Here is a 24,819-nt window from a genome sequence, read left to right on the forward strand (position 1 = left end):
CCCCTCCGCCGGCCGCCGCCGTCGCGGGAAGCGCCGACAGGACCGGAGCCAACGGCCTGGACGCCGAGACGGCGAGCGGCGAGCAGCACGGCCGCAGCAGCACGTTGATCGCGGTAAGGGGCCGGCCCGTTCCCGGTCGGGGGCCGTGGGAGGGAGCCGGCGGTCGGCGTGGTCGTGCCCGGCTGGCACCGTGACCTCTCCTCTGGAGCTGGCAGCGGAGGGAGGAAGGGGAAGGAGCTCCCGCGGCTGCTGCGATGGCTTGTGGTGGGAGGGCTGAGGTCGGTGCCGCTCTGCGGAGTACTGGTGTCGGCTCTGTTACAGCCTCGCAGCTGGTGAGGGCTGCTTGACTGTCTCTCTTGTCACCTCTGTGCGCCGAAAGAGTCCGTAAGAACTGCTGCCTGTTGAGGTAGGAGTAGGGGGTGGCTGCCTGCCGTGGTTACGGTCATGCAGAGTAGCGTCCTGGGAATCGTGTTTCTGGCTAATTCACCTAAAATGTCCCTGCAGAAGCTGTCAGAGGAGCATTGGTACTGCCGTGGCTTTGGATTTTTTGTTCGCTTGCTTACGTCTTTAATTTAGGCTGTCGGGGTTTAGTGGAGTCACTCGATAAGGATACGCTCGTTACTGCGGGGGAATTTTTAAGACAAAAAATGTGTCTATTAATTCTGGTACATATTGGAAAGAATTTCAGTGGAAAGGCAGCTGCTTATTTGCCACTCGCTCTAGTGGGTGTGAACACTATGGGAATCCCACTCCACCCATTAAAAACTGGCTTAGCTCAAAATCTTAATGTTTCTCTGGCTTCTCTAGCATTTCTGGTTGTCAGGATATATTCATGCAGCCCAGTTTGTATATCAAGATAGCTACTGCTTAACTTATTCTGAGCCCTTTAAATATACTGCTGTGTACTAATGGGTTAGTAATGTAGGTTAGTAGGATAACCTCTTAAAGGTTGCCTGTCTTAATACCCGTCTTCCTTAAAACCAGGTGTCTCTAAATGGTGGCCTACATGAAAATGATACAGTACTGTTCTGAATGTCTTTAAAAGGGGACACTGGATTAACCTGAGACATTTCCAGGTTAACATATAGATCAAATCTTATTTTTAAGATGGTATGTGTGCTTGATCAGGTTAGAAGCGAAGGTGGTGTGATTCTCTGCTGTCTTGGACCTCATTTAGTTACAGTTTTTAAAATGGAATCATGATAGAACTTACTGTGTACTTGTATATGACTGGACACGATGTGAAATAGTGAAACGTGGGGCACAGTGATGGCAGCTTTAATGTAACTATTGCTAGGCAGCATGTGTGCAGTTTGTAGTATTTACAAGATGAACTGAAAATGTTGTTCAGCTGAATTGTTTCTATTTTTGCTAATATATATACATGAGAATCTAGGACATACTGACTTTTTCTGAAGGCGAAGATACTTGTGACACAGTTAGAGCACTTCAGGTGGTTGTTAAATTAAGGGTACTTGAGGAAGAGAGGAGACCTTGTGCATTCCTGACAGGCATTCTGTAAAACTTTCCAGGTAGCTGTTGTTTAAGTAGGCTGATTTTGAATGTAGACTTGTGTCAGAACAAAAATGACTCAAACTCCTGTTTTTTTATCTAAATACTTGGTGAGATTTCTATTTATTTCCTGTCTGGGCTCTAAGGCTTTTTGCACATGGGGCTCTATCCATTAATAATGTGTATTTTTGTTACACACAGAGCTCTTTAGCATGTCAAATCCTGTTGCTTAAACTGCCACCACACTCTTCATATTGATCTTCTAAAAGAAAGACGTCTTTAATTCATTGGTGTTGTTTCTTTTAAATTGCTTTGGATGTGGATTTGATCTAATTAGCATCCATTATAATGAGGGCTCTCAACAGCAGTGAGGTTCTGAAATACACTGCACATCTGGGGAAGCCCTTCTTGTACAGGAAGCTGCTGCCAGTGGCCAATTTACACAACAGAAGAGGGTTTTAGTGTATGAATGACTCTTCCTCGTGCTGGCCTGCTGTTTCCTTCCTAGGATACATGACTGTAAGCTTAATTGTAGTTGCTGATTCATCACCTCGTTACTAGGGTATAAAGTTGGTTTGCTTAGTAATTCAAGTTTTGAAAAACAACAACAAAAAACCCTCTGCTGCTAGTTTCATTCCTTTGGTGTAAAAGGTACCTCTGTAGGTTGGTATTTTACCTCTAGCAATCATTTAGTTGTTATCAAGACCAAGCATGTGCTTTGTACGGGAAGGACGTGGGTTTGGTTTACAATATTGAATAAAGTTTGGACGAACACCAAAATTATCTTGTTTTAAAATATCTTGGATGCATTCCTTTCAAAAGAATGCTGGTAGATCAGTGAAACATGCATTATATCAGCTATCACTGCTGTTACAGTCCAGAGTTTTCCATGAAGCTGCATATGAGTCTTCTCTTGGAAACTGGTACTTTGTGTTGAAAGTTAGTGAATTGTTTATTTCGATCCTTGAAAGAGAAAGCAACTCATGTAAAGGTAAAGGATTTGTGATCTAGCATCAGAGGGCTTGTAGTAGAAGGATGTGAAGCTGCACTGCCACAAGTGTGGACAGTGGACAATGTGTGTGCTCCCAGATGCTTACTTCAGAGCATCTTCTGCAAATTCAGAGTGGTCATGGGGAACAGTGTAGCACCGCCACATCCTTCTTACCATCTTGTATGATTTTTCATGTGGCCAAAATCAGGTATTTTCTCTTCCATTAGTCTTTCCTCTGTTTTAGATCCTGAAGTTGGATGGATCTTGCTTACAAGCAGAGATAAGGGGTAGATTCTTCCTTTGTTTTCTTAATAAGAGGCTCTAAAATTTGAGCCACAGAAGCCAAGAGAATGCAGTATTGATACAGAAATATCTTGGATGATTTGTGCACCATGCAGGCCTGTCCTGCATTTGAGGAGAAGGATGAAAAGCTTATTAGCTTCCTATTTAAAAAAAAAAGGAGACCAATATTTAATGGGAAATTCAAATGTTGAAGTTCACTTCACATTTCTGTTGTTTAAGATGACATTGTTAAGACTATGTTCAAGGTAGAAGATGCTTAATGTTTGGATAACGTATTGTCTGTTGTGTTAATCTTATATTTTTGAGGAACAGGGAAGTTGGGAAGAGACAGGTCTTGTCCCCTAGAACATTTTTTCCTCTTTGCTAGGCTCTGATTTGAGGAAGTTCATTCTAATAACGCTGTTTCAATTCTCAGCAGTAAAAAGGTAGGCTTCCTTGTATTTCTCTGATAGACTATAACGTAGTGTATCACTGAGCTGAACAGAAAGTGTTTCATTGACATGTGAATGAGGAGAATGGCAAGATCTGGATTTTCATCTCCACTCCTTGTTTTGTGATGTGGTCTCTTGGCAGGAGACCTGCTCCCTGTTTCTTACTGGGTTTTTTTCTGCACCTGAGAGCAGTTGTTGCATAGATGGCTTGCTTTGTCTAGGGCTGCCACAAAACCACAAACAGCATTTCTGGAATGGGCAGAGAAGGTCTAGTTGGTGGCTTGTTTTGGGAATGCTTTGTGTTAAAGCTGAAGAGCAGGCCAGTATTTATTTGGGAGCGATAGAAGTTTTTACGTTAATAATAGGTAAGTTCTAATTTAAGCAAAGGCACCAAGTAAAAAGCTTAAAAAAGAAATTTAAGTATAAGGACAGCAGTGCGATGCTTCTTGGTTGAAAGACCTAAAGTAATAAATTAAAGGGAATAGATTACCTGGGTTGTACTGACAAGCATTAATTGTATTCCATTAACGAAGCTCAGGCTGGTACACTAACAATTCAGAAGACCTCATTTTTCTTTAAGCTGTGGTGTAGGGGTGTTGAATTGTGAAATTATGTTTTACCACAAAAATAGCAAATTATTTCCACGTTATTTATACATAACTATAGTGCAGTGTAGTCTTGCCACCATTGTTTGTTTTTGCTGACAAGTCTGATAGTTTGTTGCCCAACAACTCAGACAGGTTTTTCTTTGTCTCCTTTTAATTCTGTGTGAGGTATTGTTGTATGTTTGAAACATTTCCCTTACTAGATTAGTTAGATATGCAGTGATGCTTCCTAAATTGTAAGGATCTGGGAGTGACTGATCTGCTGCTGCTGTTTTAAGTTCAAGTGAGGTGGAGGATCCGGCATTGCAGCTGAAGGCACAGCAGTTTTTTTGATTGAGCAGAACAATTCCTGTAGCAGAAGCTGCCCCTTGTGACTAATGCAGGCTTGGGATATTTATAGATGTGCATATCCACAGCCCTTCTTCACTCCAGCAGGCAGTCACCCAAATACAAAAGTCTTCTGGAATTAAAGTAAAAGTCAAAATTAAAATTAGTCCAGCAGTTTGGTTCTGACAACACAGTGGAATGCAGGAACACATTGGGTAATAAAATGCTTTCCTTGTGGGGGAGTGCAACTTTGGAAGCTGTAGATAGATGCACAGTAAATGGAGAGTTCTTAGTGCATTGTATAGTCAAAATGTTACATTTTCTATCCAAAACTCATACACCACAATTTCTGATATTTGCTTCGTTGTTCTAGCTTAAGAGGTTGTCATCTTTGTTGCTCCTGTCCTTGGCCAGGCAGGAGAGGAGAATCTGTGTCTATAAAGGACCTACTGTAAGCTCTGGTTCATGGGAGCTTATCTGCTCTGCAATACTACCACTTCCATGGCAGAAAAATGGACAAATCATATTTTGGTTTCCCCTTCTAGGTGAGAATGCTGGTGTCTAGCTAGGAGGCATATTAGAACTAGATTTTTATTATGTTTCTAGAGTAATACAGCATTTCTTCTTTGAAAATGACCAGCATTATGTCTCTTTTGCTGGTATTTAAGGACAAATCCTTGTAGACATAACTTAATTCTGAGACTGAAATGGTAGACTTATTCCAAATAAAATACAAAAAAATTGAAGCTCTATTGAATCCTGTAAGAATATTTTAATCTCTGTACAGATGCTTTAAAAACCTAAACAAGAACATTATGTGGAGCCTAAAAGGCGCAGTATAAAACCCCCTTTTTTTTAAAGTTTTGTTTCTGCAATGTTCAGTAGGTGTTTCTTCAGAAAAAATGAAACTTGCACGGGGTTTCTATTTTTCTTATATATATATATATATTTACTGTCTTCAGTTACAGGACTCAAAGTATAACAAATTACTGGATTTTTACTGAAGTAGTTTAGTTGACTGTCCCCAGTTTAAAAATTCTGCATTATGAAGGATTTCTTGGTTTCAAGTGAACAATGTGAACTAAACCGTCATGCTTGTTAAGTTCTAATGCCTTAATGTCCCTGGTTTCAGATTATTATCTAAAACTAGTTTTAGGTATTGAGTGTTTCACACTGATGTTTTGATTCCTGGAATAATCTTTTTCTCTTTAAAAAATCCAACCAAACAAACAAAAACAACCACCAAAACCCAGAACAACTTTGTGCCACTGTTTTGATCAGTGATTCGTGCCCCTTTCCCACCAAGGCAGTAAGAGTGCACTGCGCTGGACTGATGTTTTGAACTTTGCCAGTGCTAACAGAAAAGCTATAGATGAAATTTTAAAGCTTTTACAGTTTCTTCTTGTTGGGCTTCTGTGGTAGTTTGTGGATGGCTTTTATGAAGTCTTCCAACCTGCCCCTGCAGTAAGACCACAATACGGCTGAGCATCATTGTGGTAAACCTGGTGGGTGTGAGGCAGAGATTGGATATAGCTCATCAAAATTATTTGTGTGCTGTCCATTTGCTGATGAAAGCCTTGTCATTTGACCGGACATGCATCCATCTCTGGCATTGTGGTCCTGTGTCCTAGTCAAGTATAGCATATATGTACTGTGAATTATATGATCAGGGGCTGCTTTTGTTGTGATGGATGACACCTGGGTTTTATCAGTTTGTGTTCCTCGCATGAGGAATCCACAGTTATGGCCTGACTTGCATGTGTGCTCCTGCCAAGTAAGTGTATTTATGACCATGTTGAGGACTGTCTGTTTTGCTTGCGTGAATAAAATGCAGCTCTGATGATGTGATGTGGAGGAGGTGCAGCCCATGGCCCTTCAGTGGCTCTTTAAGAAACTGTATGTCCTGTTTCGGGCCAAAGGATTGAGGCCTGCTTACATCCTTTCCTATATTCGTTTAAATACTTTGCATAAATGCTTTTGGGGTAATACTTGTAGGCAAAGCTAAATAGCAGAGATCTTGGAGGTTCATCATTTGCTGGGAAGTGGAATAGGCTGAGAAAATGGGAATGCATTTCTGTACCTGTTCTTGTGACAATGGAAAGGATTGGCTCATGTTGCAGATGAAATTGATTGATTCTGCTAAGGAAACCATGGACAGCATACCAGAGGGCCACTGTGACTTACAGAATGATAGTGGACAATAAAATTAAAGCTAAAGGGATTTTCTTAGTGAGTAGAAAGCTGTGCTTTACTTTGTCAGTGTTTCTTTTCTTTTTTCTTTTTTTTTTTTTTGTTTTTGTTTTGTTTTGGTAGAAGAGAACAGGTTTTTCTTGCCTTGGGGACTCTGTTGGAACAGCTTGATATGTAGATAGTGTGCAGTCTGACTTGTATCTCACATGCTCCTTGTTATTTTTTTTTCCCCCAAAACCAGGTTATTTGAATAGACACAGACAAATTGGGGAAGAACCAAATTTAATTTATTTTTCTGTTAGGAAATCAAGAGCTGAGATGGTATGTACGAAATGCATATAAGAAAGGAATTTCACAAGAGAAAGTTGCATTATTTGCAGAGTAGTTATATGAATGTATTTCATGTGAGAATTTCAGGTTCTGTTACTCAAAGTTAAACATGAGTAAATGGAAGGTATCAGGATATATTTCTAACGGCAGAGGAGAAGGAACCTGTAACTTTTGGCTCCCACAAATTTTTATAGCGCTGTCTTTTCTTGAGAAGAAAGGAGGTAGAAAGTGGAACACTCTTACTAGGTTAGTTTTAAGCTGGTTAGCTGGCTGTATTGTAGATAGCTAACTACAGTAGCATAAATCTCAGTGTAGACTTACTGCCACAATATCCAGGTACCTTTTTGATTCTTTTTAATGTGAAAAGTGAACTAGGATGCAAGTGCAGTTGGTGAATAGCTTCTAAAACTCAGAAGTTAAGTGTCCTGGTTACAAACTGGGCTCAGTCTTTTCTGATAGGGATAGAAGATAAGCAGATTTTCTTCATTCCTACGTGTCTATTGGCTGTCGTGTACAGGTAGGCTATATTTCAAATAATCTTAGATTTAGCTGGGGTGGAGCAAGGCTGGAAGCAGTCACCCCCAAATTTTACGTCATTAGTGAATTTATTATTTTTTATTTAAACTTTTTTGACAAAGGAGTATAGTTCTAGGTGAAAGGAGGACTTTGTGTAGAGCAGCTAAAGTCAAGATATCACCAAGAATCAGATATCCGAGCGTTATGACTTAAAACCTATATAGATATGAAAACTTCTATGCGTTTTTATTGATGGAAAGAGCCTGTGATGGATATTAGGACTCTGTATCTTTTTCTAGACTACAGTAAGTGTAGTTTATAAGCGTGGATGATTTAACCTTAGACTAGTTAGCTGCATATATTGCAAATGGTGTAGTACAGTAGCAAAGACCTTAGGACAGATTAACTTCTGGAATATTTGTCCAGCAACCCAGGTGGGTTTTGCAGCCTGTGAAAAGCTGTGTGCAATTATAGCTATAGTACTACCAAAATCCTAGTTGCCTTGAGTTGTTTATGTGAATTACAATTACAGCAGTGACCCCAATGGGCATATATTCTGTTTTGATATAGAAATTTGCTTCAACTGTGAGAAGAATGCGTTCAGTGTACAAAACTAAGTTACTACTTATATGTCAGTTTTCAGGGAGTGTGTTGTTCCCTAATGATTTAGAATTAAGGAGCATCCATATCCAAACTTTGAGTGATTGACTCATCATATGACCTTGGGCAAGTTACTCATCCACCTTAAGCTTCAGTTTTCCCAGTTGGAGTATTAAGTAAACAATGGGAAACTTGCTGAAAGCCAAATGTTGTGATTGAGTTGAGGCTTCCTTGCTTTCTGTTGTTTTGCCTTTTTACAAAAGAGTAAATTTCCATTATTCTTTCAAGTCGGTATTTGAAAAATTCAGTCTAGATCTGCTACTCCAAGCTGTAGACCTACTGTTCAAATTAAGAGAATTCAAGTTCCAGCCTCCTCTCCAAACGTACACCTCATCTCATCCTACTAGGTCTTCTGCTGATCTTGCTACTCTGCTGCTATTTCCATGAACCATCTAGAAGATCATAGTCTCCTGGGAAGCTGCAGGCAATCCCTCAGATAAAAATAAGAATTTGCTGCTACCTATGCAGGCATTAAACAAATAGTGTTTTTTCCGAAGATCAGCTAACTGTTGACTGTTTAAAAAAAATTACAACAATTAACTGTGAACCAGTTCTTTTGTCCTTAAATCAAAGAACGCCGTTGCCCAGGCAAGTGCTGTAAAATTCTTCTGATAATTTATGCTGGCTCTACATACAGCCTCTTGCTTGAGTACTGAGATCTTGAGGTTTCCCCTGTTTGTTCTTGGATGAGACAGTTTTCCCCAAGGGTTAGTGGACTGTGTTGTGGAGACTGCAAGTAATATTAAAAAAAGCATACTTGTCTTGAGGTTTGTTTAATGAGCTGCTTTTCTGCCATCTGAGAGAGCTGTTGTTCAGTACACCATGCTTCAGACGGGTGGCTTTTTGTGGGGATTCTCCTCATCAGTCCTGCTGTGATGTACGAAGGCATCTCATACAGGTCAGGGGAGCTGATGGGAGCTCTCCCTCTGCAAGCGCACTGCTCTGTTCGAGCAGTGTCTCTGCCCTACAGGTTTGTCTGCGTTGGTGTAGTGTTCCAGCACAAACACAGCACAAGTTTTTTTACAGAATGCACCTGAGGGAAAGAAAAGTTTATAGTCATCTTTGATGTGTGCAGGAGTTCTGTTTTCAGATGTTTTTGAGGTCCATGGAAAGAACTATTTGAAAGAATGCTGCCAGGAAAGAGAAGTTGAACAAAGGCGCTCAAACTCTGGTTGTAAAACTGTTGCTGTACCCTCTGGTTGCTTCTAGGTGGCACTACAAGAAAAAGAATATGTGCATTCACTAGCTACGAGAAGCCAACTGTTGAGCTGGTTGGGGCTCTGGTGGTCATAGTGCAGAGAGGAGCAGCTGGCAAATACTCTAGGAGAAAGGAGGAGAAGAATAAACTTACTCTGTTGTGATAGAATTGACTGAACTCTGAATTGCGTTTTATATAAGACTGAAACAGTGGTCCCTTAGTGACAAGCTGGTTTTGCTTTAGTGCCAAAAATGTGATTGTGTACAAAACTTATATACATAGCTCTGCTCCAAAAATTATAATTACAAGAGAAATGGTCCTCTTTTTCTCTAAATGTTTAAATGTGAGACTGTTTTATAAAGCAGTCTTACAGAACAATTATACCATGTGTACATGGGCCAAATAAAATACAGGTTTTTATTCTCATCTAAAATTTGAATCTTAACATTCTTCAATGTTTTTTCATTTTGAATAGGAAAAAGCATAATATATTCCAGTTCACAGCCATTTCTCAACTTTTTGTTGTTAAAGTACCTGGCAGCTTTTGGTTTTGTTTGAAGGAGGGGGGCTCTGTTTGATACAGTACATGTTTTTGAAAGTTTACCCTAAGATACTGTAGTAAGGAGGTCATCTCATGTGATGACTTGTAAAACAAATCTTATCAAAGCAAAGATGTAACCATTCTTTTTAACCTTTTTTCCTAAAATGTTTTATTCAGGGGTAGACAATGTTCTGGTAAGAAATAAAAATCCTAATCTATGAAGCATAAAATTAAATAACTAAAGCCTGCCTTTTTTTTTTTTTTTTTTTTTTTTTTTCAGCAGCTCCATGAGACTGTGAAAAGAAAGCTTGATAGTGCTGCTTCCCCTCAGAATGGAGACCAGCAGAATGGCTATGGTGATGTATTTTCTGTGTCCAAGAAACTGCGTCGTGATGATGGTCTTGGTGGAGTGACTGGTTCCTCCAATGGAATGCCCCCTGTCTCACCACTCCATCATCTTGACAAGAAATCTGGCAGTGGAGATACCTTACAACTTAATGGAAAACATCCGATGGGGCTAGATGGCATCAGCAAGAAGTGTCTTCCAGATTCCGGCCTGCAGATGAATGGAGGTGGTGATGCTGATGACTCATTTCCTCTGAGTTTGAACAAAGAGCTGAAGCAGGAGCCCGTAGATGATCTTCCATGTATGATTGCTGGAGCAGGGGGTTCTATATCTCAGAATAACTTGATGCCTGATCTTAATCTTAATGAGCAAGAATGGAAGGAACTTATTGAGGAGCTTAATAGATCAGTGCCCGATGAAGACATGAAGGATCTCTTCAATGAAGACTTTGAAGAGAAAAAAGATGCCGATTCTTCTAATTCAGCTGCACAGACTCCTTTGCCACAAGATATTAACATAAAGACTGAGTTTTCCCCAGCACCCTTTGAACAGGAACAGATGGGATCTCCCCAGGTGAGATCCACTTCATCAGGTCCAGCATTTATTGGTGCTGCATCTGTACCTGTAAGTGCCGCTTCTCCAGCGGTTGGTAGTTCTCAGGCTATGTTTCAGCCTTCCAGTCAGTCAATGACTGAAAATCCTAATCAGCCCATGATGCAGGCATCAAACCACTCTCAGAACGTCCAGAGGCCTCTCCCCAATGTGTTGTTACCTGGTAAGGGTGCAGGAAGTGCCAAAGAAATGTCTTCTGCTCATCAACTTCAGCAGATTGCTGCCAAGCAGAAGAGAGACCAGATGTTGCAGAACCAGCAGCAAGCTTCACAAGTCCACCAAACAAATCAGATGTCTACTTGGCAACAGTCTGGGCCTTCTCATAGTCCACTGGCTGTCCCATACCCCATGGAGAATCCCACCAGCCCATCAGTTTACCAGCCGGACTTCAACAATCAGAAACTCATGATGCCTAACATGGGAAATAAAAGCTCACCGAGAGCGGGAGGCAATTACCATGTGAACATTTTGGGTCATCAGCAAAACAGCTTGAACCAGAACCCTGTGAATAGTCAAGGCTCTATGCTAGACTATGGGAACACCAAACCTCTTTCCCATTACAAAGCAGAATGTGAACAGGGGGTTACAGTACCTGGTCAGAACAAGACTCCCATGTTGGCATACATACAACAGCGCCAGCAGCCACCGCTGTCTCACGTGAGTGATGACCAAAATGGGATGATCCTGTTGAAACCCAAGTCTGGAAACATTGCCTACCGGCTACCGCACAGTCAGGTGAATGTTCTGGGTTTTGTTACCTTTGTTCAGTAGCAGATCTAAGGTTTTGCATGAAGGTGTTGGATAGGTAAGGCTAGAGTAGAGATTACTTGGTATTGTTTCAAAACAGTTGCCGCATGATTTCAAAGAAGAAAATGATAATATGCAATAAGCTGAGACAAGAATCAAGAACTCTGTTTTCCACTGCAGGCAGTTTTTAATACTCGGTTCTAGGTCATGTGGTAATGTGTGATTTCCAGCTTAATATACTTTGTGGGCAACAAATTATGTCACGCTTCATAGAAGCTTCTACTTACAAAGATAAATAGATGCTTTGTAAACTTTTGCCTAAAATAACTCATGTAAAACTGTACTGTTAAACAGTGTTCTCAAAGAAGCTTTGATTTCTTTACCTTCTTTTTAGTCCCTGCTTGTGTCATAGTTGGCTTACTATAAAAAGACATGCCTTCAGTTGCTTCTTTTTTGAAGAGAGATGGAAGTGGGGGCTGCATTCCTGATTTCTTGGGTGTTCCTTGGGGCTTTTCAAATCTAAGAATTTGTTATTGGTTAAGTCTCGGGGGATTGGGAAAACATGGGATACAAGAGAAATATATTTTTAAGAATGAGTAATAGTAATATTTGTCTGCTTGAAGCAATATACTTCAGGTTTTCCCGTAAAGGAAAATTGCAGATGGTGCTTCTTTGCCTTATGTATAACTGATGCTACAGGTATGCTGCAGGTGAAAATTTATGTAGTAGATGGGTTATGGACTCATTGGGATTCTGTAACATGTGCCTGCAATGCACATACTAGAGGGCTTGTTGAGAAAAAAGGGTCTTTGTTATAAGGATTAAGGCTTCTCTAGCAAAAGCTGTTGGAGATCCAACTCCAGTAATAAGTTCCCTCAACAAATCAAAATAAAAAAAAAAACCTGTGAAAAAGATCTGATTAGTCTATGATAAAGACCACACTGATGTACAAATAGAAATCTGAGATAAATGTGTGCTTCATAAGGCACAAAAAAAAAAAAATCTCTTTAAAACTAGCAGAAGTAACAATCTAATGACATTTTGATGGAAGAAGGGGAAGAGTGGAGATAGTTGTGTATGTCACATCTCCCCTGCACTAAAGAACATGAGGGTGACCTTGTATCTACACTGCCACGCTTGCACTGAATTAACAGAAATACTGATGAATGCTTCTGGAGAACTTCTCAAAAGCTTGCATATAGAACAACTTAGCACAGCATTACCTATATTTGGCTCATGATTTCTTATGAAACTGCAGAGACTGAGAACCAACAGCCAAACCCATTAGCTGACTTATAAACTTGAAAGTAATATTTGTTTGCATAATTAGAGATGAGGCTGAACTGTGGTTAAAAATGATAAAAATTGTCAAATTTCAAATGGATTTGCTGGTACAAAGAGGATAGTGTCAGATCTTGAATGATAAACTTTCCATGTTGTTTTTGCTTATCCCAAGTTCCAGTCTCTAAAAAAAGCAGACTTATGAAAAATTAATAACAGGCTTATCTGTAATAGTATTTTTCTCTGTGGAATATGGTGATGGTTGGATTGCTGGAAAAATATGTTAAGACTCATTGTGATCAGTGATAGCCGCCTTCCCCTGCAAGTAGTAAATAAATACTCTCATACTAAAAAAAAGGCAGCTTTAGGAGGGGATGCATAAACACTTGCTGAACTAAATGTTGACAGAAGAGGCAAGTTTTAAATAAATGCTTTGTATAATGAAAATTTAAAATGTAGTGTTTGAAAAGCTGCTACCAAAGTAAACTGAAGCTGTAACTGGCACTGTTCCTCTGGCTGAACAGAAGCGCACAGAGCTATACTCACCTCTTTGAGCTGGACTTTCAGAAGTACTTTGAGATTGAAGTTAAAGCTTCTATTCCTAAATGTTGTGGAGCTTCTGACCTTAACTCTGAACTGTCGTTTCTGTGTCTGGCACTTTATAGATGGGGTTTTGGCTGTCTTTGTTTAGCTGAACTGGAAACTGTATCGCACTTGGCCTTTTCTGGTATAAGCTTTACCAGTGAAGAAGTTATTGCATAAAGATGGCAAAATACAAGGAACTGATCTAATTTTTATTAAATAGTGTAAACGTACAAATAAGCAATAATTGGTAATTTCTGTTCTTCTGTGTTGTGATTCCCTTCCCTGTGTAGACTTTGTTTATAAAGCCTCTCTTCCTTATCCTGTAAAATGATTAAAAATAATACAAATTGTGGTCATCACCATGAAAGTGCCTTTCCTCATCTGTGTAACTACATACAGTTTCTAAATGCCAGAGGGCTAACCTCTTTTTGTAACTCATGTCACTTTTTGTATATTTTGCAGGATCAAAACCCTTCTCCTAACGTTCCTCGCGTTCCTGTTTCTGTCCCGGGCCCTGGTGTGGGTGCCCAGGCTCCCAATGTCTCCATGGCAGGTAACCACAGCAACCCACCTTATCTCAGCAATCAGCAGCAAGCAGCAGTGATGAAGCAACACCAAATGCTGATGGACCAGCAGAAGCAGAGAGAGCAGCAACAGAAGCACTTGCTCATGGAGCAACAGAAGCAGCAATTCCTAATGGAGCAGAGACAGCAACACCTTCTGGCTGAGCAGGTAAGAGGGGCCAGCAGTCTTCTTTTCTTTGCACTGATTTGCTTTGGTGGATGAAACAGCATTGGAGATTTTGTTGAACAGTTACCGCATTACAAAATAGAGGATGTAAACTGCAAGGTGTTTTGGTAGCATAAGTATAATCGCTGGTTTATGTTTCCGTAAAAGTAACCCAAACACATAGCACTTGATTGCTGAGACTTACTTTTTCTGTTGTTACAAGGCACTGTGGTGACTGAAAAGAATCAAATAGGTAGAATTGAGTAGTGTGAAAATAAAAGACAATACCTACATGGAGAGAATGTGTCATACCAGTGATGGTATAATTCTTTGTGAAAGAAGGAAGGCAAATGGAATCAGAGCAAAAAGAAAAGATAAGGTTGGGATACTGTTGGTGTGTTCTGTAGAGCTTTAAAAATGGAAGAAATGAGCAAGGGACTCAAAGCTCATTGTGCTTTCTGCCTTTCTTCCCTGTGAGATCCACAGCAGTTCATGTTTCAAATTTTAAAACATCTTTCCCTTGTTTATTTGGGGAAAATAATTAGACATCTGTATCCAACTTGCATCTTATCCTGCCAAAAGAATTCAACTCTGCTGTCCATCAGACTGCAGAAAGCTGCTTTAGCCCCTCTCAGGGAAACAGGCTTCTTGTGTAAACATTTTTAAGCTTTAAACCTTTTGCAAGTCTTTCAGCTGGGAATCAGCCCAAAGGGCCTTATTCCTGTCATCAGTGCTTTTCTGCATTTTTAAAAGTCCATGCAGGCATGTTCCAGGCATCAGCACTGTACATAGAAATTATCAATATCTGGTGTGTGGAGGAACAGGAAGGTGAATTTTCACAGAAATTTTGGGAGGACTAGGGAGAACCTGGTATTCAGATCTTCTGGAAAAAGTATAATGATCTGGACTGCTGAAAAGTTTTGTCTTTGAAGATGATGGGGGGAGGGAAGAGCCACAGGAACTGTGTCTTTGGGGATAATGGGGGGAAAAAAAAAAAGAGCCAGTGGTTTAATGGAAAAAAATGTAAAATGCATCTATCCCTGAAAATTAAAAAAATGTTAAAAAAAACTTAAATGCTCTGGAGTCCTTCAACTAATAACAGTTGGGAATGTATAATTTCCTTAATTTTCAGCACCATTAGAAGCTGATAAATCTCAGTGTTCTCAACTTTAAAATTGGGAGTTGTTATCCTGGTAGATAGGATTTTTGCTGTAATAATAGTTTGGAAAATAGAGGTGGTGAGAGAAGGTCAGGTAATGGTTGGGGGGGGGGGGGCGACGACACCTTAACTTTTATTGCAGCAACTGTCCATCAGAACCTTTATTTGAGAACGAAGGAAATAATACAGCCTCCTCTGAACTGAAAACATGTGGAAGCCCATTTTGAGGGGAAGGGTGTAGTGGAATCTGGAGTATTGTGGAGCTGTGGCTGTGCCAAGTCGTAGTGAATGGAATGGCTTTTTTGATCCCCTGGAGACTTGTGTTAAAATTGAGGACTAGATTGAGGTGACAGAAAAGCCACTTCAGATCTTGACCCAGTGTAGATAAAACATAAGACTGTGGTGGGCAATGTTTTAAAGAAAATTGTATGAATGTTGGTAAAGGTACATTTTTGATATTTGGCTAAAAATACAATTTGGCCTAAGGGAATATCGTGGTGGAAATATACGGTCAAAGACTGAAGGACAAAGAATGCCCAAATCATCAATAAAATCATATTTTCTATTTGAATTCTGTGAGCTATAAACTTACATAAATAAATATAATACTTTTTAGTAAATCATTCAGGTTTTGATGACTTGTATGTTAGTATCAAATGTCAAAAATTACTAATCATTACTCTCCCAAGATGTTAACAAACAGGTACTCTTTGAAAGAAGGTGGTGAGAAAGGAAATAGGCGGTGTTGGCACCCTGCTTGTACTTTTGCACTGCTGGTGAATGACGATTAGTAGAGCTCTGTTAGAGCCCTTAAAGCTAGTGGCTCAGTGGGTTTCCTTAGCTAAGTAATGGACCTAAGAGGTGTCAGACCTCTCTGAACAGTGGGGTGGTGTATTAACAGGGTGATGAGTAGCATATCTCAAACACAGTGTTGAAATATTTCTTTTTCCTTCCTATTTGCTTCTGCTTAGCCTGCATGTGTTGCTGTAGTAAACAAGTATTATGAAAATATTTTATTCCTGTCCTGGTTATGGTAACTGACTTCAGCTTGTGTTTTTGTATAGTGATACTGGGACACTGGTCCCAAATAAGGAGCAGCTTTGCTTTGGAGCTGAACAGACTTAGATACTGCATTTGCAATGTTTCTTGGCCTTGTGCTGCCCAGTCAAGCTACATCTTGTTAACATTCTAATTTGATATTTATTTCTTTTGATACACATGATGCTGGAAGTAGTTTTACAAAAAGATTTCTGAATCAGTTGATCTCTATTTTGCAACAGAATTACAGTTTCAGGTAGCTTCAGTGCCATTCACTGCCACTCTAAAGCTGTATTTGCATTTGGTATTCTGCATTTTTTTTTTTTTTTCTGAGCCAGGTTCTGCAGCTCTTGGTTTCTCTCAGAACTATGGCATCTCTTCTTGGCTTCTGTGGTCAGCCTCTTTCAGGTTTGACTGGTCCTGCAAGCAGCAGGTCCTTTCTGTCAGGCAGCCTGCCCTCTTCATTCCTCTGCATGTCTCAACAGCTTCTTAGTTGTAGACATTTCAAAAGGATGGTAGTAATGTGTATCTGTCTATTTGTTACATTGCACTAGTCTCTTCTTTAAAAGCTTATTGCTTGTGTCTTTACCCCAGTACTCTTGGAAGGGAATTTCTGTCCCCTTCTGTGCTCTGTGTAACTTTTCACATAAGTAGTTAGTTGTGCATTGTATCACTACTTAGTTATCTCAGAATTTCAGTCTGGTTGAAGATATCTGTGGAAGAAGAGCCAGAAATACTATGCCTGATATGTTTCATATTGTAAAAGCAGCCTGTTGGCTGTTTACGCTGTCTGAGTGTACTATGAGTGTATGTACATACACTCTTGACATTCCCCTCAAGGCTTTAAGTTTCATTTTCCCCCATAGTTTTCTAATAGAAAATTTGCTTGTTTTATTTTGCAAATGGTTTTATCATAAAGTAGGTACGGCTTGAATGTGCTTTTAAAGAGGCAAGGTTATTTTGAATCATTAGTAGGGTTTGTTTCAGTTGATTGGTGCATTGTTAAGAAAATGGGTTTGAACAATGATTACAAAACTTGTATAGCTTCTGTTATAAACTTAGTTCTGCAGTTTTCCATAATCTTTTAGGAACACTTGTGGTATATAAGAATTCAGGTTTATGTATATTTTTTTCATTTTTGAAAACAAGGGATAGAAAATATTTACATGTTCAGTTTTTACTTTTCTGCGTAACATTGTTGATATTTATGACTTGTAGTTTAATTTCTAAAGAGAGATCTAGAATATATGGATCTGGGGGTAAAGAGCAAAAAAGTATGTGTGGGGTTTTTTTATACACACTCACATTTGCTCCTTTTGTACTTGTTTAGTGTCTTTAGAGTATTGCTAAAAATGCCTGTGGATTATGTCACTGATTAAAAGACTAACATCTCAGATTTTCAATGTTTTAAAGGCTTCAGACATGCATTGGAATAACTCCTGTAATGCATGCTGTTGTCTTTTGAGTTCCTAGTTTTGTCACTCATCAGATTAAACTGACTGTGTTTGAACCTTGAGAACAAAGGTCTGAAGTGACTTTTAAGGCTGCAGAAGCCCCTTTCATTACCACCTCGGCATAAAAGTATGCAGATAGCTTGTTTTTATGCAAGATGGTCACCCTTGGAAGAGGCTTGACTTGTTTTCTAACTGTCTTGCATTGGACCTTTGTTAGGAGAAACAGCGGCAGCAGCAAGAACAACAGCTGCAGCGGCATCTGACTCGACCACCTCCCCAATATCAGGATCAGCCGCAGAATCCGTACCAGCAACAGGTTGGACAGTTCACAGGTAAGTAAACGTGGCAATTGAAATAATGGCAGAAAAAATATCAGGAGTAAAAAACAAGGTGTCTTCAAATTTCCTGGATTGGATAGCTTTTAATTAATTGCAACATCTTCCCATGTCACTGTGCCTTAAAACTTCTAGACCTATACTTAGATTCAGCTGCAGACTAACAGCTTCCCCTGTCCCAGATAAATGGGACAACTTAAGCTTCTGATTCTTAATATTGCTTTGGAAATGTGTAAAATTCTTAAGTACCTTCATTGTTCTAAAGGCCTTTTTATACTACCATTTCCTTTTACAGGTTGTAAATTCTCCTTAACTTTCATATATTAGGATTCAGTTTTTTTTCTGAAGCCTAACATCACTACTGCTTTTATCTATCACAGGCCCTCATTATAGAAAAAACAAGCGATGTATTATTTCCCTCATTTACTAGGATGAGTTTAAAATTCTCTGATATTCTTACACCTGCTACCTTTAGAAAGGAATGCAACTTGAATTCTCTTCATTACATCTTGGTGTCCTACATGGTTTTTTTTGTAGGAGAAGCAGCTTGGTATGTCTTCAGTTTATTAACGCTGATAAATAAAAGATGTTGTTACCGTTAAGCTGGAATAGCTTCAGGAATGTAGAAGAACTAGAGAACAGTAAAAACTCATCTCCTTGCCTGAAAAATCCTTACTTAACAGGGCATCAAGAAGCCACTTGTCTTTTTTCATAAACCTAGAGTACAAGAAAGTGCTTATTTCCTCCATTTTTGTTTCCTTGCTGTCTATGTTCCCACAGAAATAAATACCGAAGGGAAAAGATGCAAATAGAAATGTGATACCCTCATTCTGACAGCATTCATGACTATGCAGTGTCTGGTAGAGCTGTGACTGGGTGTTGTTACTTAACTGAAAAAACTTGATACCAATACAAAAGGATTGTGATCAGCAGCATCCTTGAAATTGCACTGAAACATTTTTTTTCTCCTGTCACTTTTCTACAGAAATACAGTAGTACACCTGTTAGAAACAGAGTATGTTTTGCTATAATGAACATCAGTATTATTAAAACTATTTTTCCCTTGTTATGCTGATTTGTAACTATCTTTTGCATCTTAAATCCTGGTATGTGTACTACCTCTTCACTGTAGCATTCCAGTAAGGTTCTTCCCCCGCCTCCATCCACACCCATCCCACCCCTCGCCCCCCAGTAACATTGGGGTTTTTATGGTGTGCTTTGTTGATCATTAATTTCGTATAATTTGAATTATATTTGAATAAAAATTGAATTAAAAATAATGGACAGCTGATATTCCTCAGCTATCTTAAAATATGAAAAAAATCTGCATCTTTTTGGTTTGAAAGTAGAGAAAGTACTAGTGTAGGTAGGTTTCCCTTGATCGACTGTAAGAAGTGGGGGGGGATTATATGCATTTCACTTCACAGTGCTTTTCTTTTTTTTTTTTTTTTTTTTTTTTTTTTTAGGAGGGGGCTGTTTCTTCTACAGGAAGGAACTTTTTTACTCAGGATTTACAAGAACAAAGGACTTGGTTTTGGTTTGCTGAGAAGACTAATTTTTGCAAATCATCTTGGTTGGTTATCAGCATTGCATAGTAACATAGCGAAAATTTCATTGTGGAAATCTGAAAGATACTTGACCAAAAATTTCTGAAAGTTATATAAAATAGAAGAAATTTCTGGAATTGGGAAAACACAGGACTGGAAACCCTACAGTTGTTCAATAAGAGATACACAGCGTATTCATGGAATAACTGACTCTGTGTGTGTGCGTGTGCAGTAAGTGGTATTTTTTTTAAGAGCCTAGCAAATGTGCATGCACTTCAAAGTATGTGTGAATACCTTTGTTCACAAAGAAATATCAGAGTCCTGCCTTTAAAGTCTATAATTTTTTTTAAATTGATGATGCTGAACTCTTAGAAGTGGTATTCAGATTTTTTAGGACATTGGCATATCTGGGTTTGAGATCAAGGTGGAGGTGCGAACTGGAGCAACAATTGACACTCTTTAATTACGTGCTGCTGTCTTTGTGTTGGTTGCATAGGTCAGTTTATACAAATGCAGCTGCACCTCTGTTCTGGATTATAGTGTCTACAAGCCTAGCTTGGCTCTGGTTGAACCGAGGTATTTAATGTACAAAATATTTCTTTGTATTTCAGGGTCATCTTCAGCCATGCCTGGGGTCAGTAATTTAGGACAGTCCAGCTCCAGTAGTCCACGGATGTTTCCTCAGACCCAGAACATGATTCAGATGGGACCTGGACACAGTTCTGTTCCTGCACTCCAGTCGGGCTCCAGTCAGCAGGATCGGGGAGTGACTCAGTATACCAATATGCAAAACATTCAGCGAGGGGGATTATACAACTTGGCGTCTGGCATGACACAGATGGTTCCCCAGCATGCAACTCAAAGTGCCAATGGACAGCCACCGATGCAGAGACAAGGCAGCTTGGGCCAGGGTGCTGCCGTTCCTGCTGGATATGGGCAGAATACCTTAGCAAACTCAAGTATTTCTCAGCAGCACAATAAAGGTGCACTGAATCCAACCTTATCTAAGCCACAGATGGCGAGAGTACCAGCTGCTATGGGGGCTCAAAATCCATCTTGGCAACACCAAGGTATCCCTAATATTAACAACCAGACACAAGCAAACAGTGGCTTAGGACCATTTACTGCCAGCTCCTCTTTCCACATGCAGCAAACTCATCTAAAGATGGCCAACCAACAGTTTGCCCAAGGAATGCCTCAGGTAAGCCTAAGCACCAGCAGACCCATGACCTCTATGAATGCTGCCGTCTCTGGGCAGATGTTGTCGTCATCTTTAGGTGCGCAGCAGCGGACAAACCCACCTACACAACAGCAGGTACCCTCACAGCAAGTCTTGCCTGGCATGAACCAGACTGTTCCAGATCTGAATGCTTTCAACCAGAATCCAAATCAGCAAATGCCCAACAGAGGTAATCTGCACTGTAGTCAAGGGTACCCTGTGAGGACAACCAGTCAAGAGCTGCCTTTTGCCTACAGTGGCCAGTCGGGCAATAATGGACTTCAGAACTTAACTGGTGACACAGATCTGATAGACTCTTTGCTGAAAAACAGGACTTCAGAGGAGTGGATGAATGATTTGGATGAATTGTTAGGAACTCATTAAAATGGGGCTGGGGGCGGGGGTTCTACTTTTTTAATTATTTCATGAAATATAAACAACACTTGGACCAAAAAACCTGTGGCATTGAGGAGACTTGCAGGCATTAGAGGTAAATGGTTGGGAAAGGGACTAGAGCTGCTTCTCAATGAGTGTTGATACATGGTAATGGCGCACCAAGCAGGTCTGCAGGAATAGTGCGCTTTATCTTGGTGTCTCTAAGGAGTCACACACTCGAACAGGTCAAAAAATATTGTGCGTGTCCTAGCCAGCCTTTCAGAAATCTCACTTGCAGTGTTCTAAAATTAAATTTTTTTAATTATTTAAAATAAATTCCACAGAAATAGTGCAGAAAAAAAGCAAATAGTTGCACAAATTTTGTTTAGGGCTTAGTCTCCTGCAGCTATTACTTGCAATCATTATTTTTTCATAGCTTGACATGCTATTATAGTACTGTCCATCAAACTTGTGACTTTTTATTTGAGAAGAGGCTGTATGCACCTGAGTACGCTTGCAAAATGTTTTGAATTGTTTCTTTTCCCCATCGCTGAAGCACGTGCCTGTACTTTCAATAAGCAAGTGATATTTCACAGTAAATATTTCTAGATGCTGGTTAATAGATGAAAGAAAGTATTAAAACCTGGCCAGTTAGTCTAGGTAGTCGTCTTAATAGATTGTAGTCTTTTAAGCTGCAGTTTGCACTCTGTTGTAGAGAGGCACAGTTCTTGGCTTATACCTTGCTGTGTTTAAAGGGGGAATTTCTTACGGGAGAACTTTTAAACTATGGTAGGTTTAACATGAATTGTAAAGCCATTTACTTTGCACCTGTTTCTTCATAACTTATTTCCAAAGGTAGTTGTATTTAAATGAAGGCTTTGCTTCATGACAGCTCATCTAGTTTTCTTTGTTGTAAAAAGTAAAACTAACTTTTGAGATCAGTTCATTCCCCAAAGTTAGCATTGATGCAATGAGCACAAGACTTTGTCACTTCAGAATAAAAATGAGGAAAAAAGAATTTGGCTGAGAGGTGGAAAGTCCTTACCAGCAATAATAGCACAGGCAGCCTGGGAGAATGCTTGTATCAGGGTTGCTCCAATATGGAAGTCTCCCCCTTTAAATACTTCTTTTTTTAATTTCTTTTTTTTTTTTAATACTGGGTTACGAGTTTGATAATCTTTCTATAGACTGGTGGATTTACTTCTTTAATATCCCTTGAAGCAGATGCTGGTTCTTCAGCTCAGCCCAAGGAGACCTCTTATCCATATGTTGGGGTCAGTCCCAGAAAGGACAAAAACCACAATGGGAACAGTCAGTGTTCCAAAGTCCTTACTTTCTACCAAAAAAATCCCCTATCCACCAACAAACCACCTTGCCTTAACCTTTATTTTAAAATGAAAATAAAGTTGAAAGCTTTTGTTTTAAATGCACAAATACCTCTTCCCTTTTAAATCCACTTTTTTGGAAAACTCCTTTAAACTTTCTAATCAAACCCAGCATTGTGATTTAAAAGCAATTTCCTTCAACACAGACTGGCTTCTTCAGGAGTTTTCTGCACTGCAGAGATGTGCAAGAGAGGGTTTTTTCCAGAGTGGGTGAAGGGAAGTGAAGGATAACATTGATTTCAAAGAAGGAAAATATTTTACTGTATCTGCAGCTCCTTTATGAGACAATTTGCACTTTTAAAAACTGCTTTTTAACACTAATACTTTTACCCTTTCCAAATATGCATGGAACATGGTTTGTCCAGCACACTTACCTAGTGTGGATGAATTACGCTCTGTTGAACAGATTTGATATTGTATCATGTTGAACTGTTGGTGAAAGATGTGCATTGATCAGTGGATCCCACCGTTGAATAGTGGATAATAGTCCACTGAAGCAGACTTAATCCCTCGTAGAGCTTTTGAAAAGATAACATAAAGATTGTCTTTGGATGGGAAGATGAAGGTGTTAGTGACTTTGGTTGTTGACACTTCTGATATTTTCTAGAATAAGTAGTTGAGATGCAAATAACTGATGCTAACTTTTCTTATGCTGGCAATCTAAGAAAAGAGCTAGTGAGTTTGGTTTACTGTTAAGTTAAACCAAAAACTGGTCCAAGGTAAGTGTCATTAGAAGAGTATAGATATAAACTAGCAATGGCAGGGGAAGGAGTGTTTGCTGTATTTTTATTTTTAAGGATTAACTTTGCACCAGTGTGCCTTCCCTTCCTGTTGGGGGTGCTTGGGACCTCATAATTTCAAGTGACATCCTTCAATGTCACTAGTTTTTTCTCCCCCTTACAAACACTTGAGAGAAATAACAGGGTAGTAGGATTCAGCTTTTCTTTCTTCCCTGTTTAGGTTGTGGTGAAATCTGCTACGTTTTCCAGTAGATTTTGCACACAGACTTTGTTCCGAGTAAGTCAAAATACAATCCATCCAGTTGTGATTTCTTAATTGGAGGAAAAGAACATCTGCTGTTTGCATTATTACTACCAAAAAGGCAATCCAGCTAAATGTCCAGGAAAATGCAGATTGTACTCTTTCCTCCACTGTTTCTGGAAGCTAAGGTGGATATTGCCCTGCTTGACCAGAGGGTTTGTTCAGGAGGGTGTGTAGATTTGTTGACAGGGCCTTTTCATGGTACTGTTGAAGTAAAATTAAGTGTGATTCTAGGCAAACTGGCTTATAATGCCCATACGTGAACAGGATCCAAACAGCATTTAACCTGATAGAAAAAACAGCCCTCGCTTCTGGTTTTGGTCCCTGTCCACATAATGCAATCAGATTGTTGGAAATACGGTATCGTATCACTGTAACAAAGTTGAAACAGTTCAATGGAAATGAAAATACGGTTTAGATGTACATAGGTGCATGGGTAGGGCTGGGCTTTGCCTTTATGCCCTTTAACGTGTAGCTGTCTATATATGCACTTGGGCTTTCCATTTGCTGCAGCTTCAGAGCAATAAAATGTATCTCCCCTGAACTGTACCTAGCCAGCCGCCCATGGCTTTATTTATAAACTGCGGTTTTGGTTGGGTGGGAAAGGTGAGAGTGTCACTGTGCAACATCCACTGCCTTCCAAAAACCACGATTCAATTGAAAAGGGTGCTCAAAATTTTGTTATACACATTTCCTTTGTGTAAATAAATGTTTACAATTTTATATTAAAGATTTGAATAAGAGTTAGATCTTCTGACTGTATATTTTTTACTTTTTATAGATTTTAAAACTATAATTCTTTATATATGTGTTTGGGGGGTATTATGGTAAGTTTTATGCTTGTAAATGGAGAACAGTTGAATTTGATGCTAACCTTTATGAATTTTTGTCATTGAAATGTATAAAGAGTCCATTAATCCCCTTATTCTTTTACTACAATTACTGGTGCACACCAAAAAGAAATCCTTCACTTCTGTTTTATCATTATAAAATAAATATTTTGCTAGTGTATTAAACATACATGGTGTGACTTTATACATTTGTGTGAGCTGAGCAGAGTTCAGAGTTGTTGTGCCTAGTGAGATGGTTCCCTTCATCCCAACACACAATTTTGGTCAGCCTATTACTTAGGCTCAAATTTTTCTGCTGTGTCTTGCCAATTCTTACGGTTTCAGAAAGTCCATTTTAACAGGCCAGAACTGGATAAAGAGGCCTTAGAAAACTTTACTTTGGAAACAAGGCATTATGCTATACCCACTGCTTCTGGACTTTTTTTTTTTAATGCAGTTGTAGGCCTTAAGCTAGGAAATACGACTGCAGAGATTGTTGTTACTAGTGAAAAAGATGTTAATAATGACTGAG

The 24,819-nt window shown here is 39.4% G+C and overlaps 1 protein-coding gene across 3 annotated transcripts in view; it reads left to right on the forward strand.

Annotated features, from left to right (window-relative positions):
- MAML1 (mastermind-like 1 (Drosophila)) overlaps positions 1-24,467 on the forward strand; it is a 24,790-nt gene extending 323 nt beyond the window's left edge. The window contains exons 1-5 of one of the 3 annotated variants that reach the window (XM_010578910.1): positions 1-113; positions 9,885-11,297; positions 13,638-13,907; positions 17,773-17,887; positions 20,049-24,467. The exon at positions 1-113 is cut by the window's left edge and continues 323 nt beyond it. In XM_010578910.1, coding sequence (XP_010577212.1) covers positions 1-113; positions 9,885-11,297; positions 13,638-13,907; positions 17,773-17,887; positions 20,049-21,040 — 2,903 coding nt within the window. In that variant the 3' untranslated portion in view covers positions 21,041-24,467. Of the gene's footprint in view, positions 114-142; positions 333-9,884; positions 11,298-13,637; positions 13,908-17,772; positions 17,888-20,048 lie in introns of those variants that run through there. The other 2 variants (XM_010578912.1, XM_010578913.1) reach the window with 2 other exon arrangements.
- Positions 24,468-24,819: the final 352 nt, after the last annotated feature.

Source organism: Haliaeetus leucocephalus, unplaced genomic scaffold, assembly GCF_000737465.1.
Source record: "Haliaeetus leucocephalus isolate CR32 unplaced genomic scaffold, Haliaeetus_leucocephalus-4.0 Scaffold656, whole genome shotgun sequence".
NCBI classification, from domain to species: domain Eukaryota; kingdom Metazoa; phylum Chordata; class Aves; order Accipitriformes; family Accipitridae; genus Haliaeetus; species Haliaeetus leucocephalus.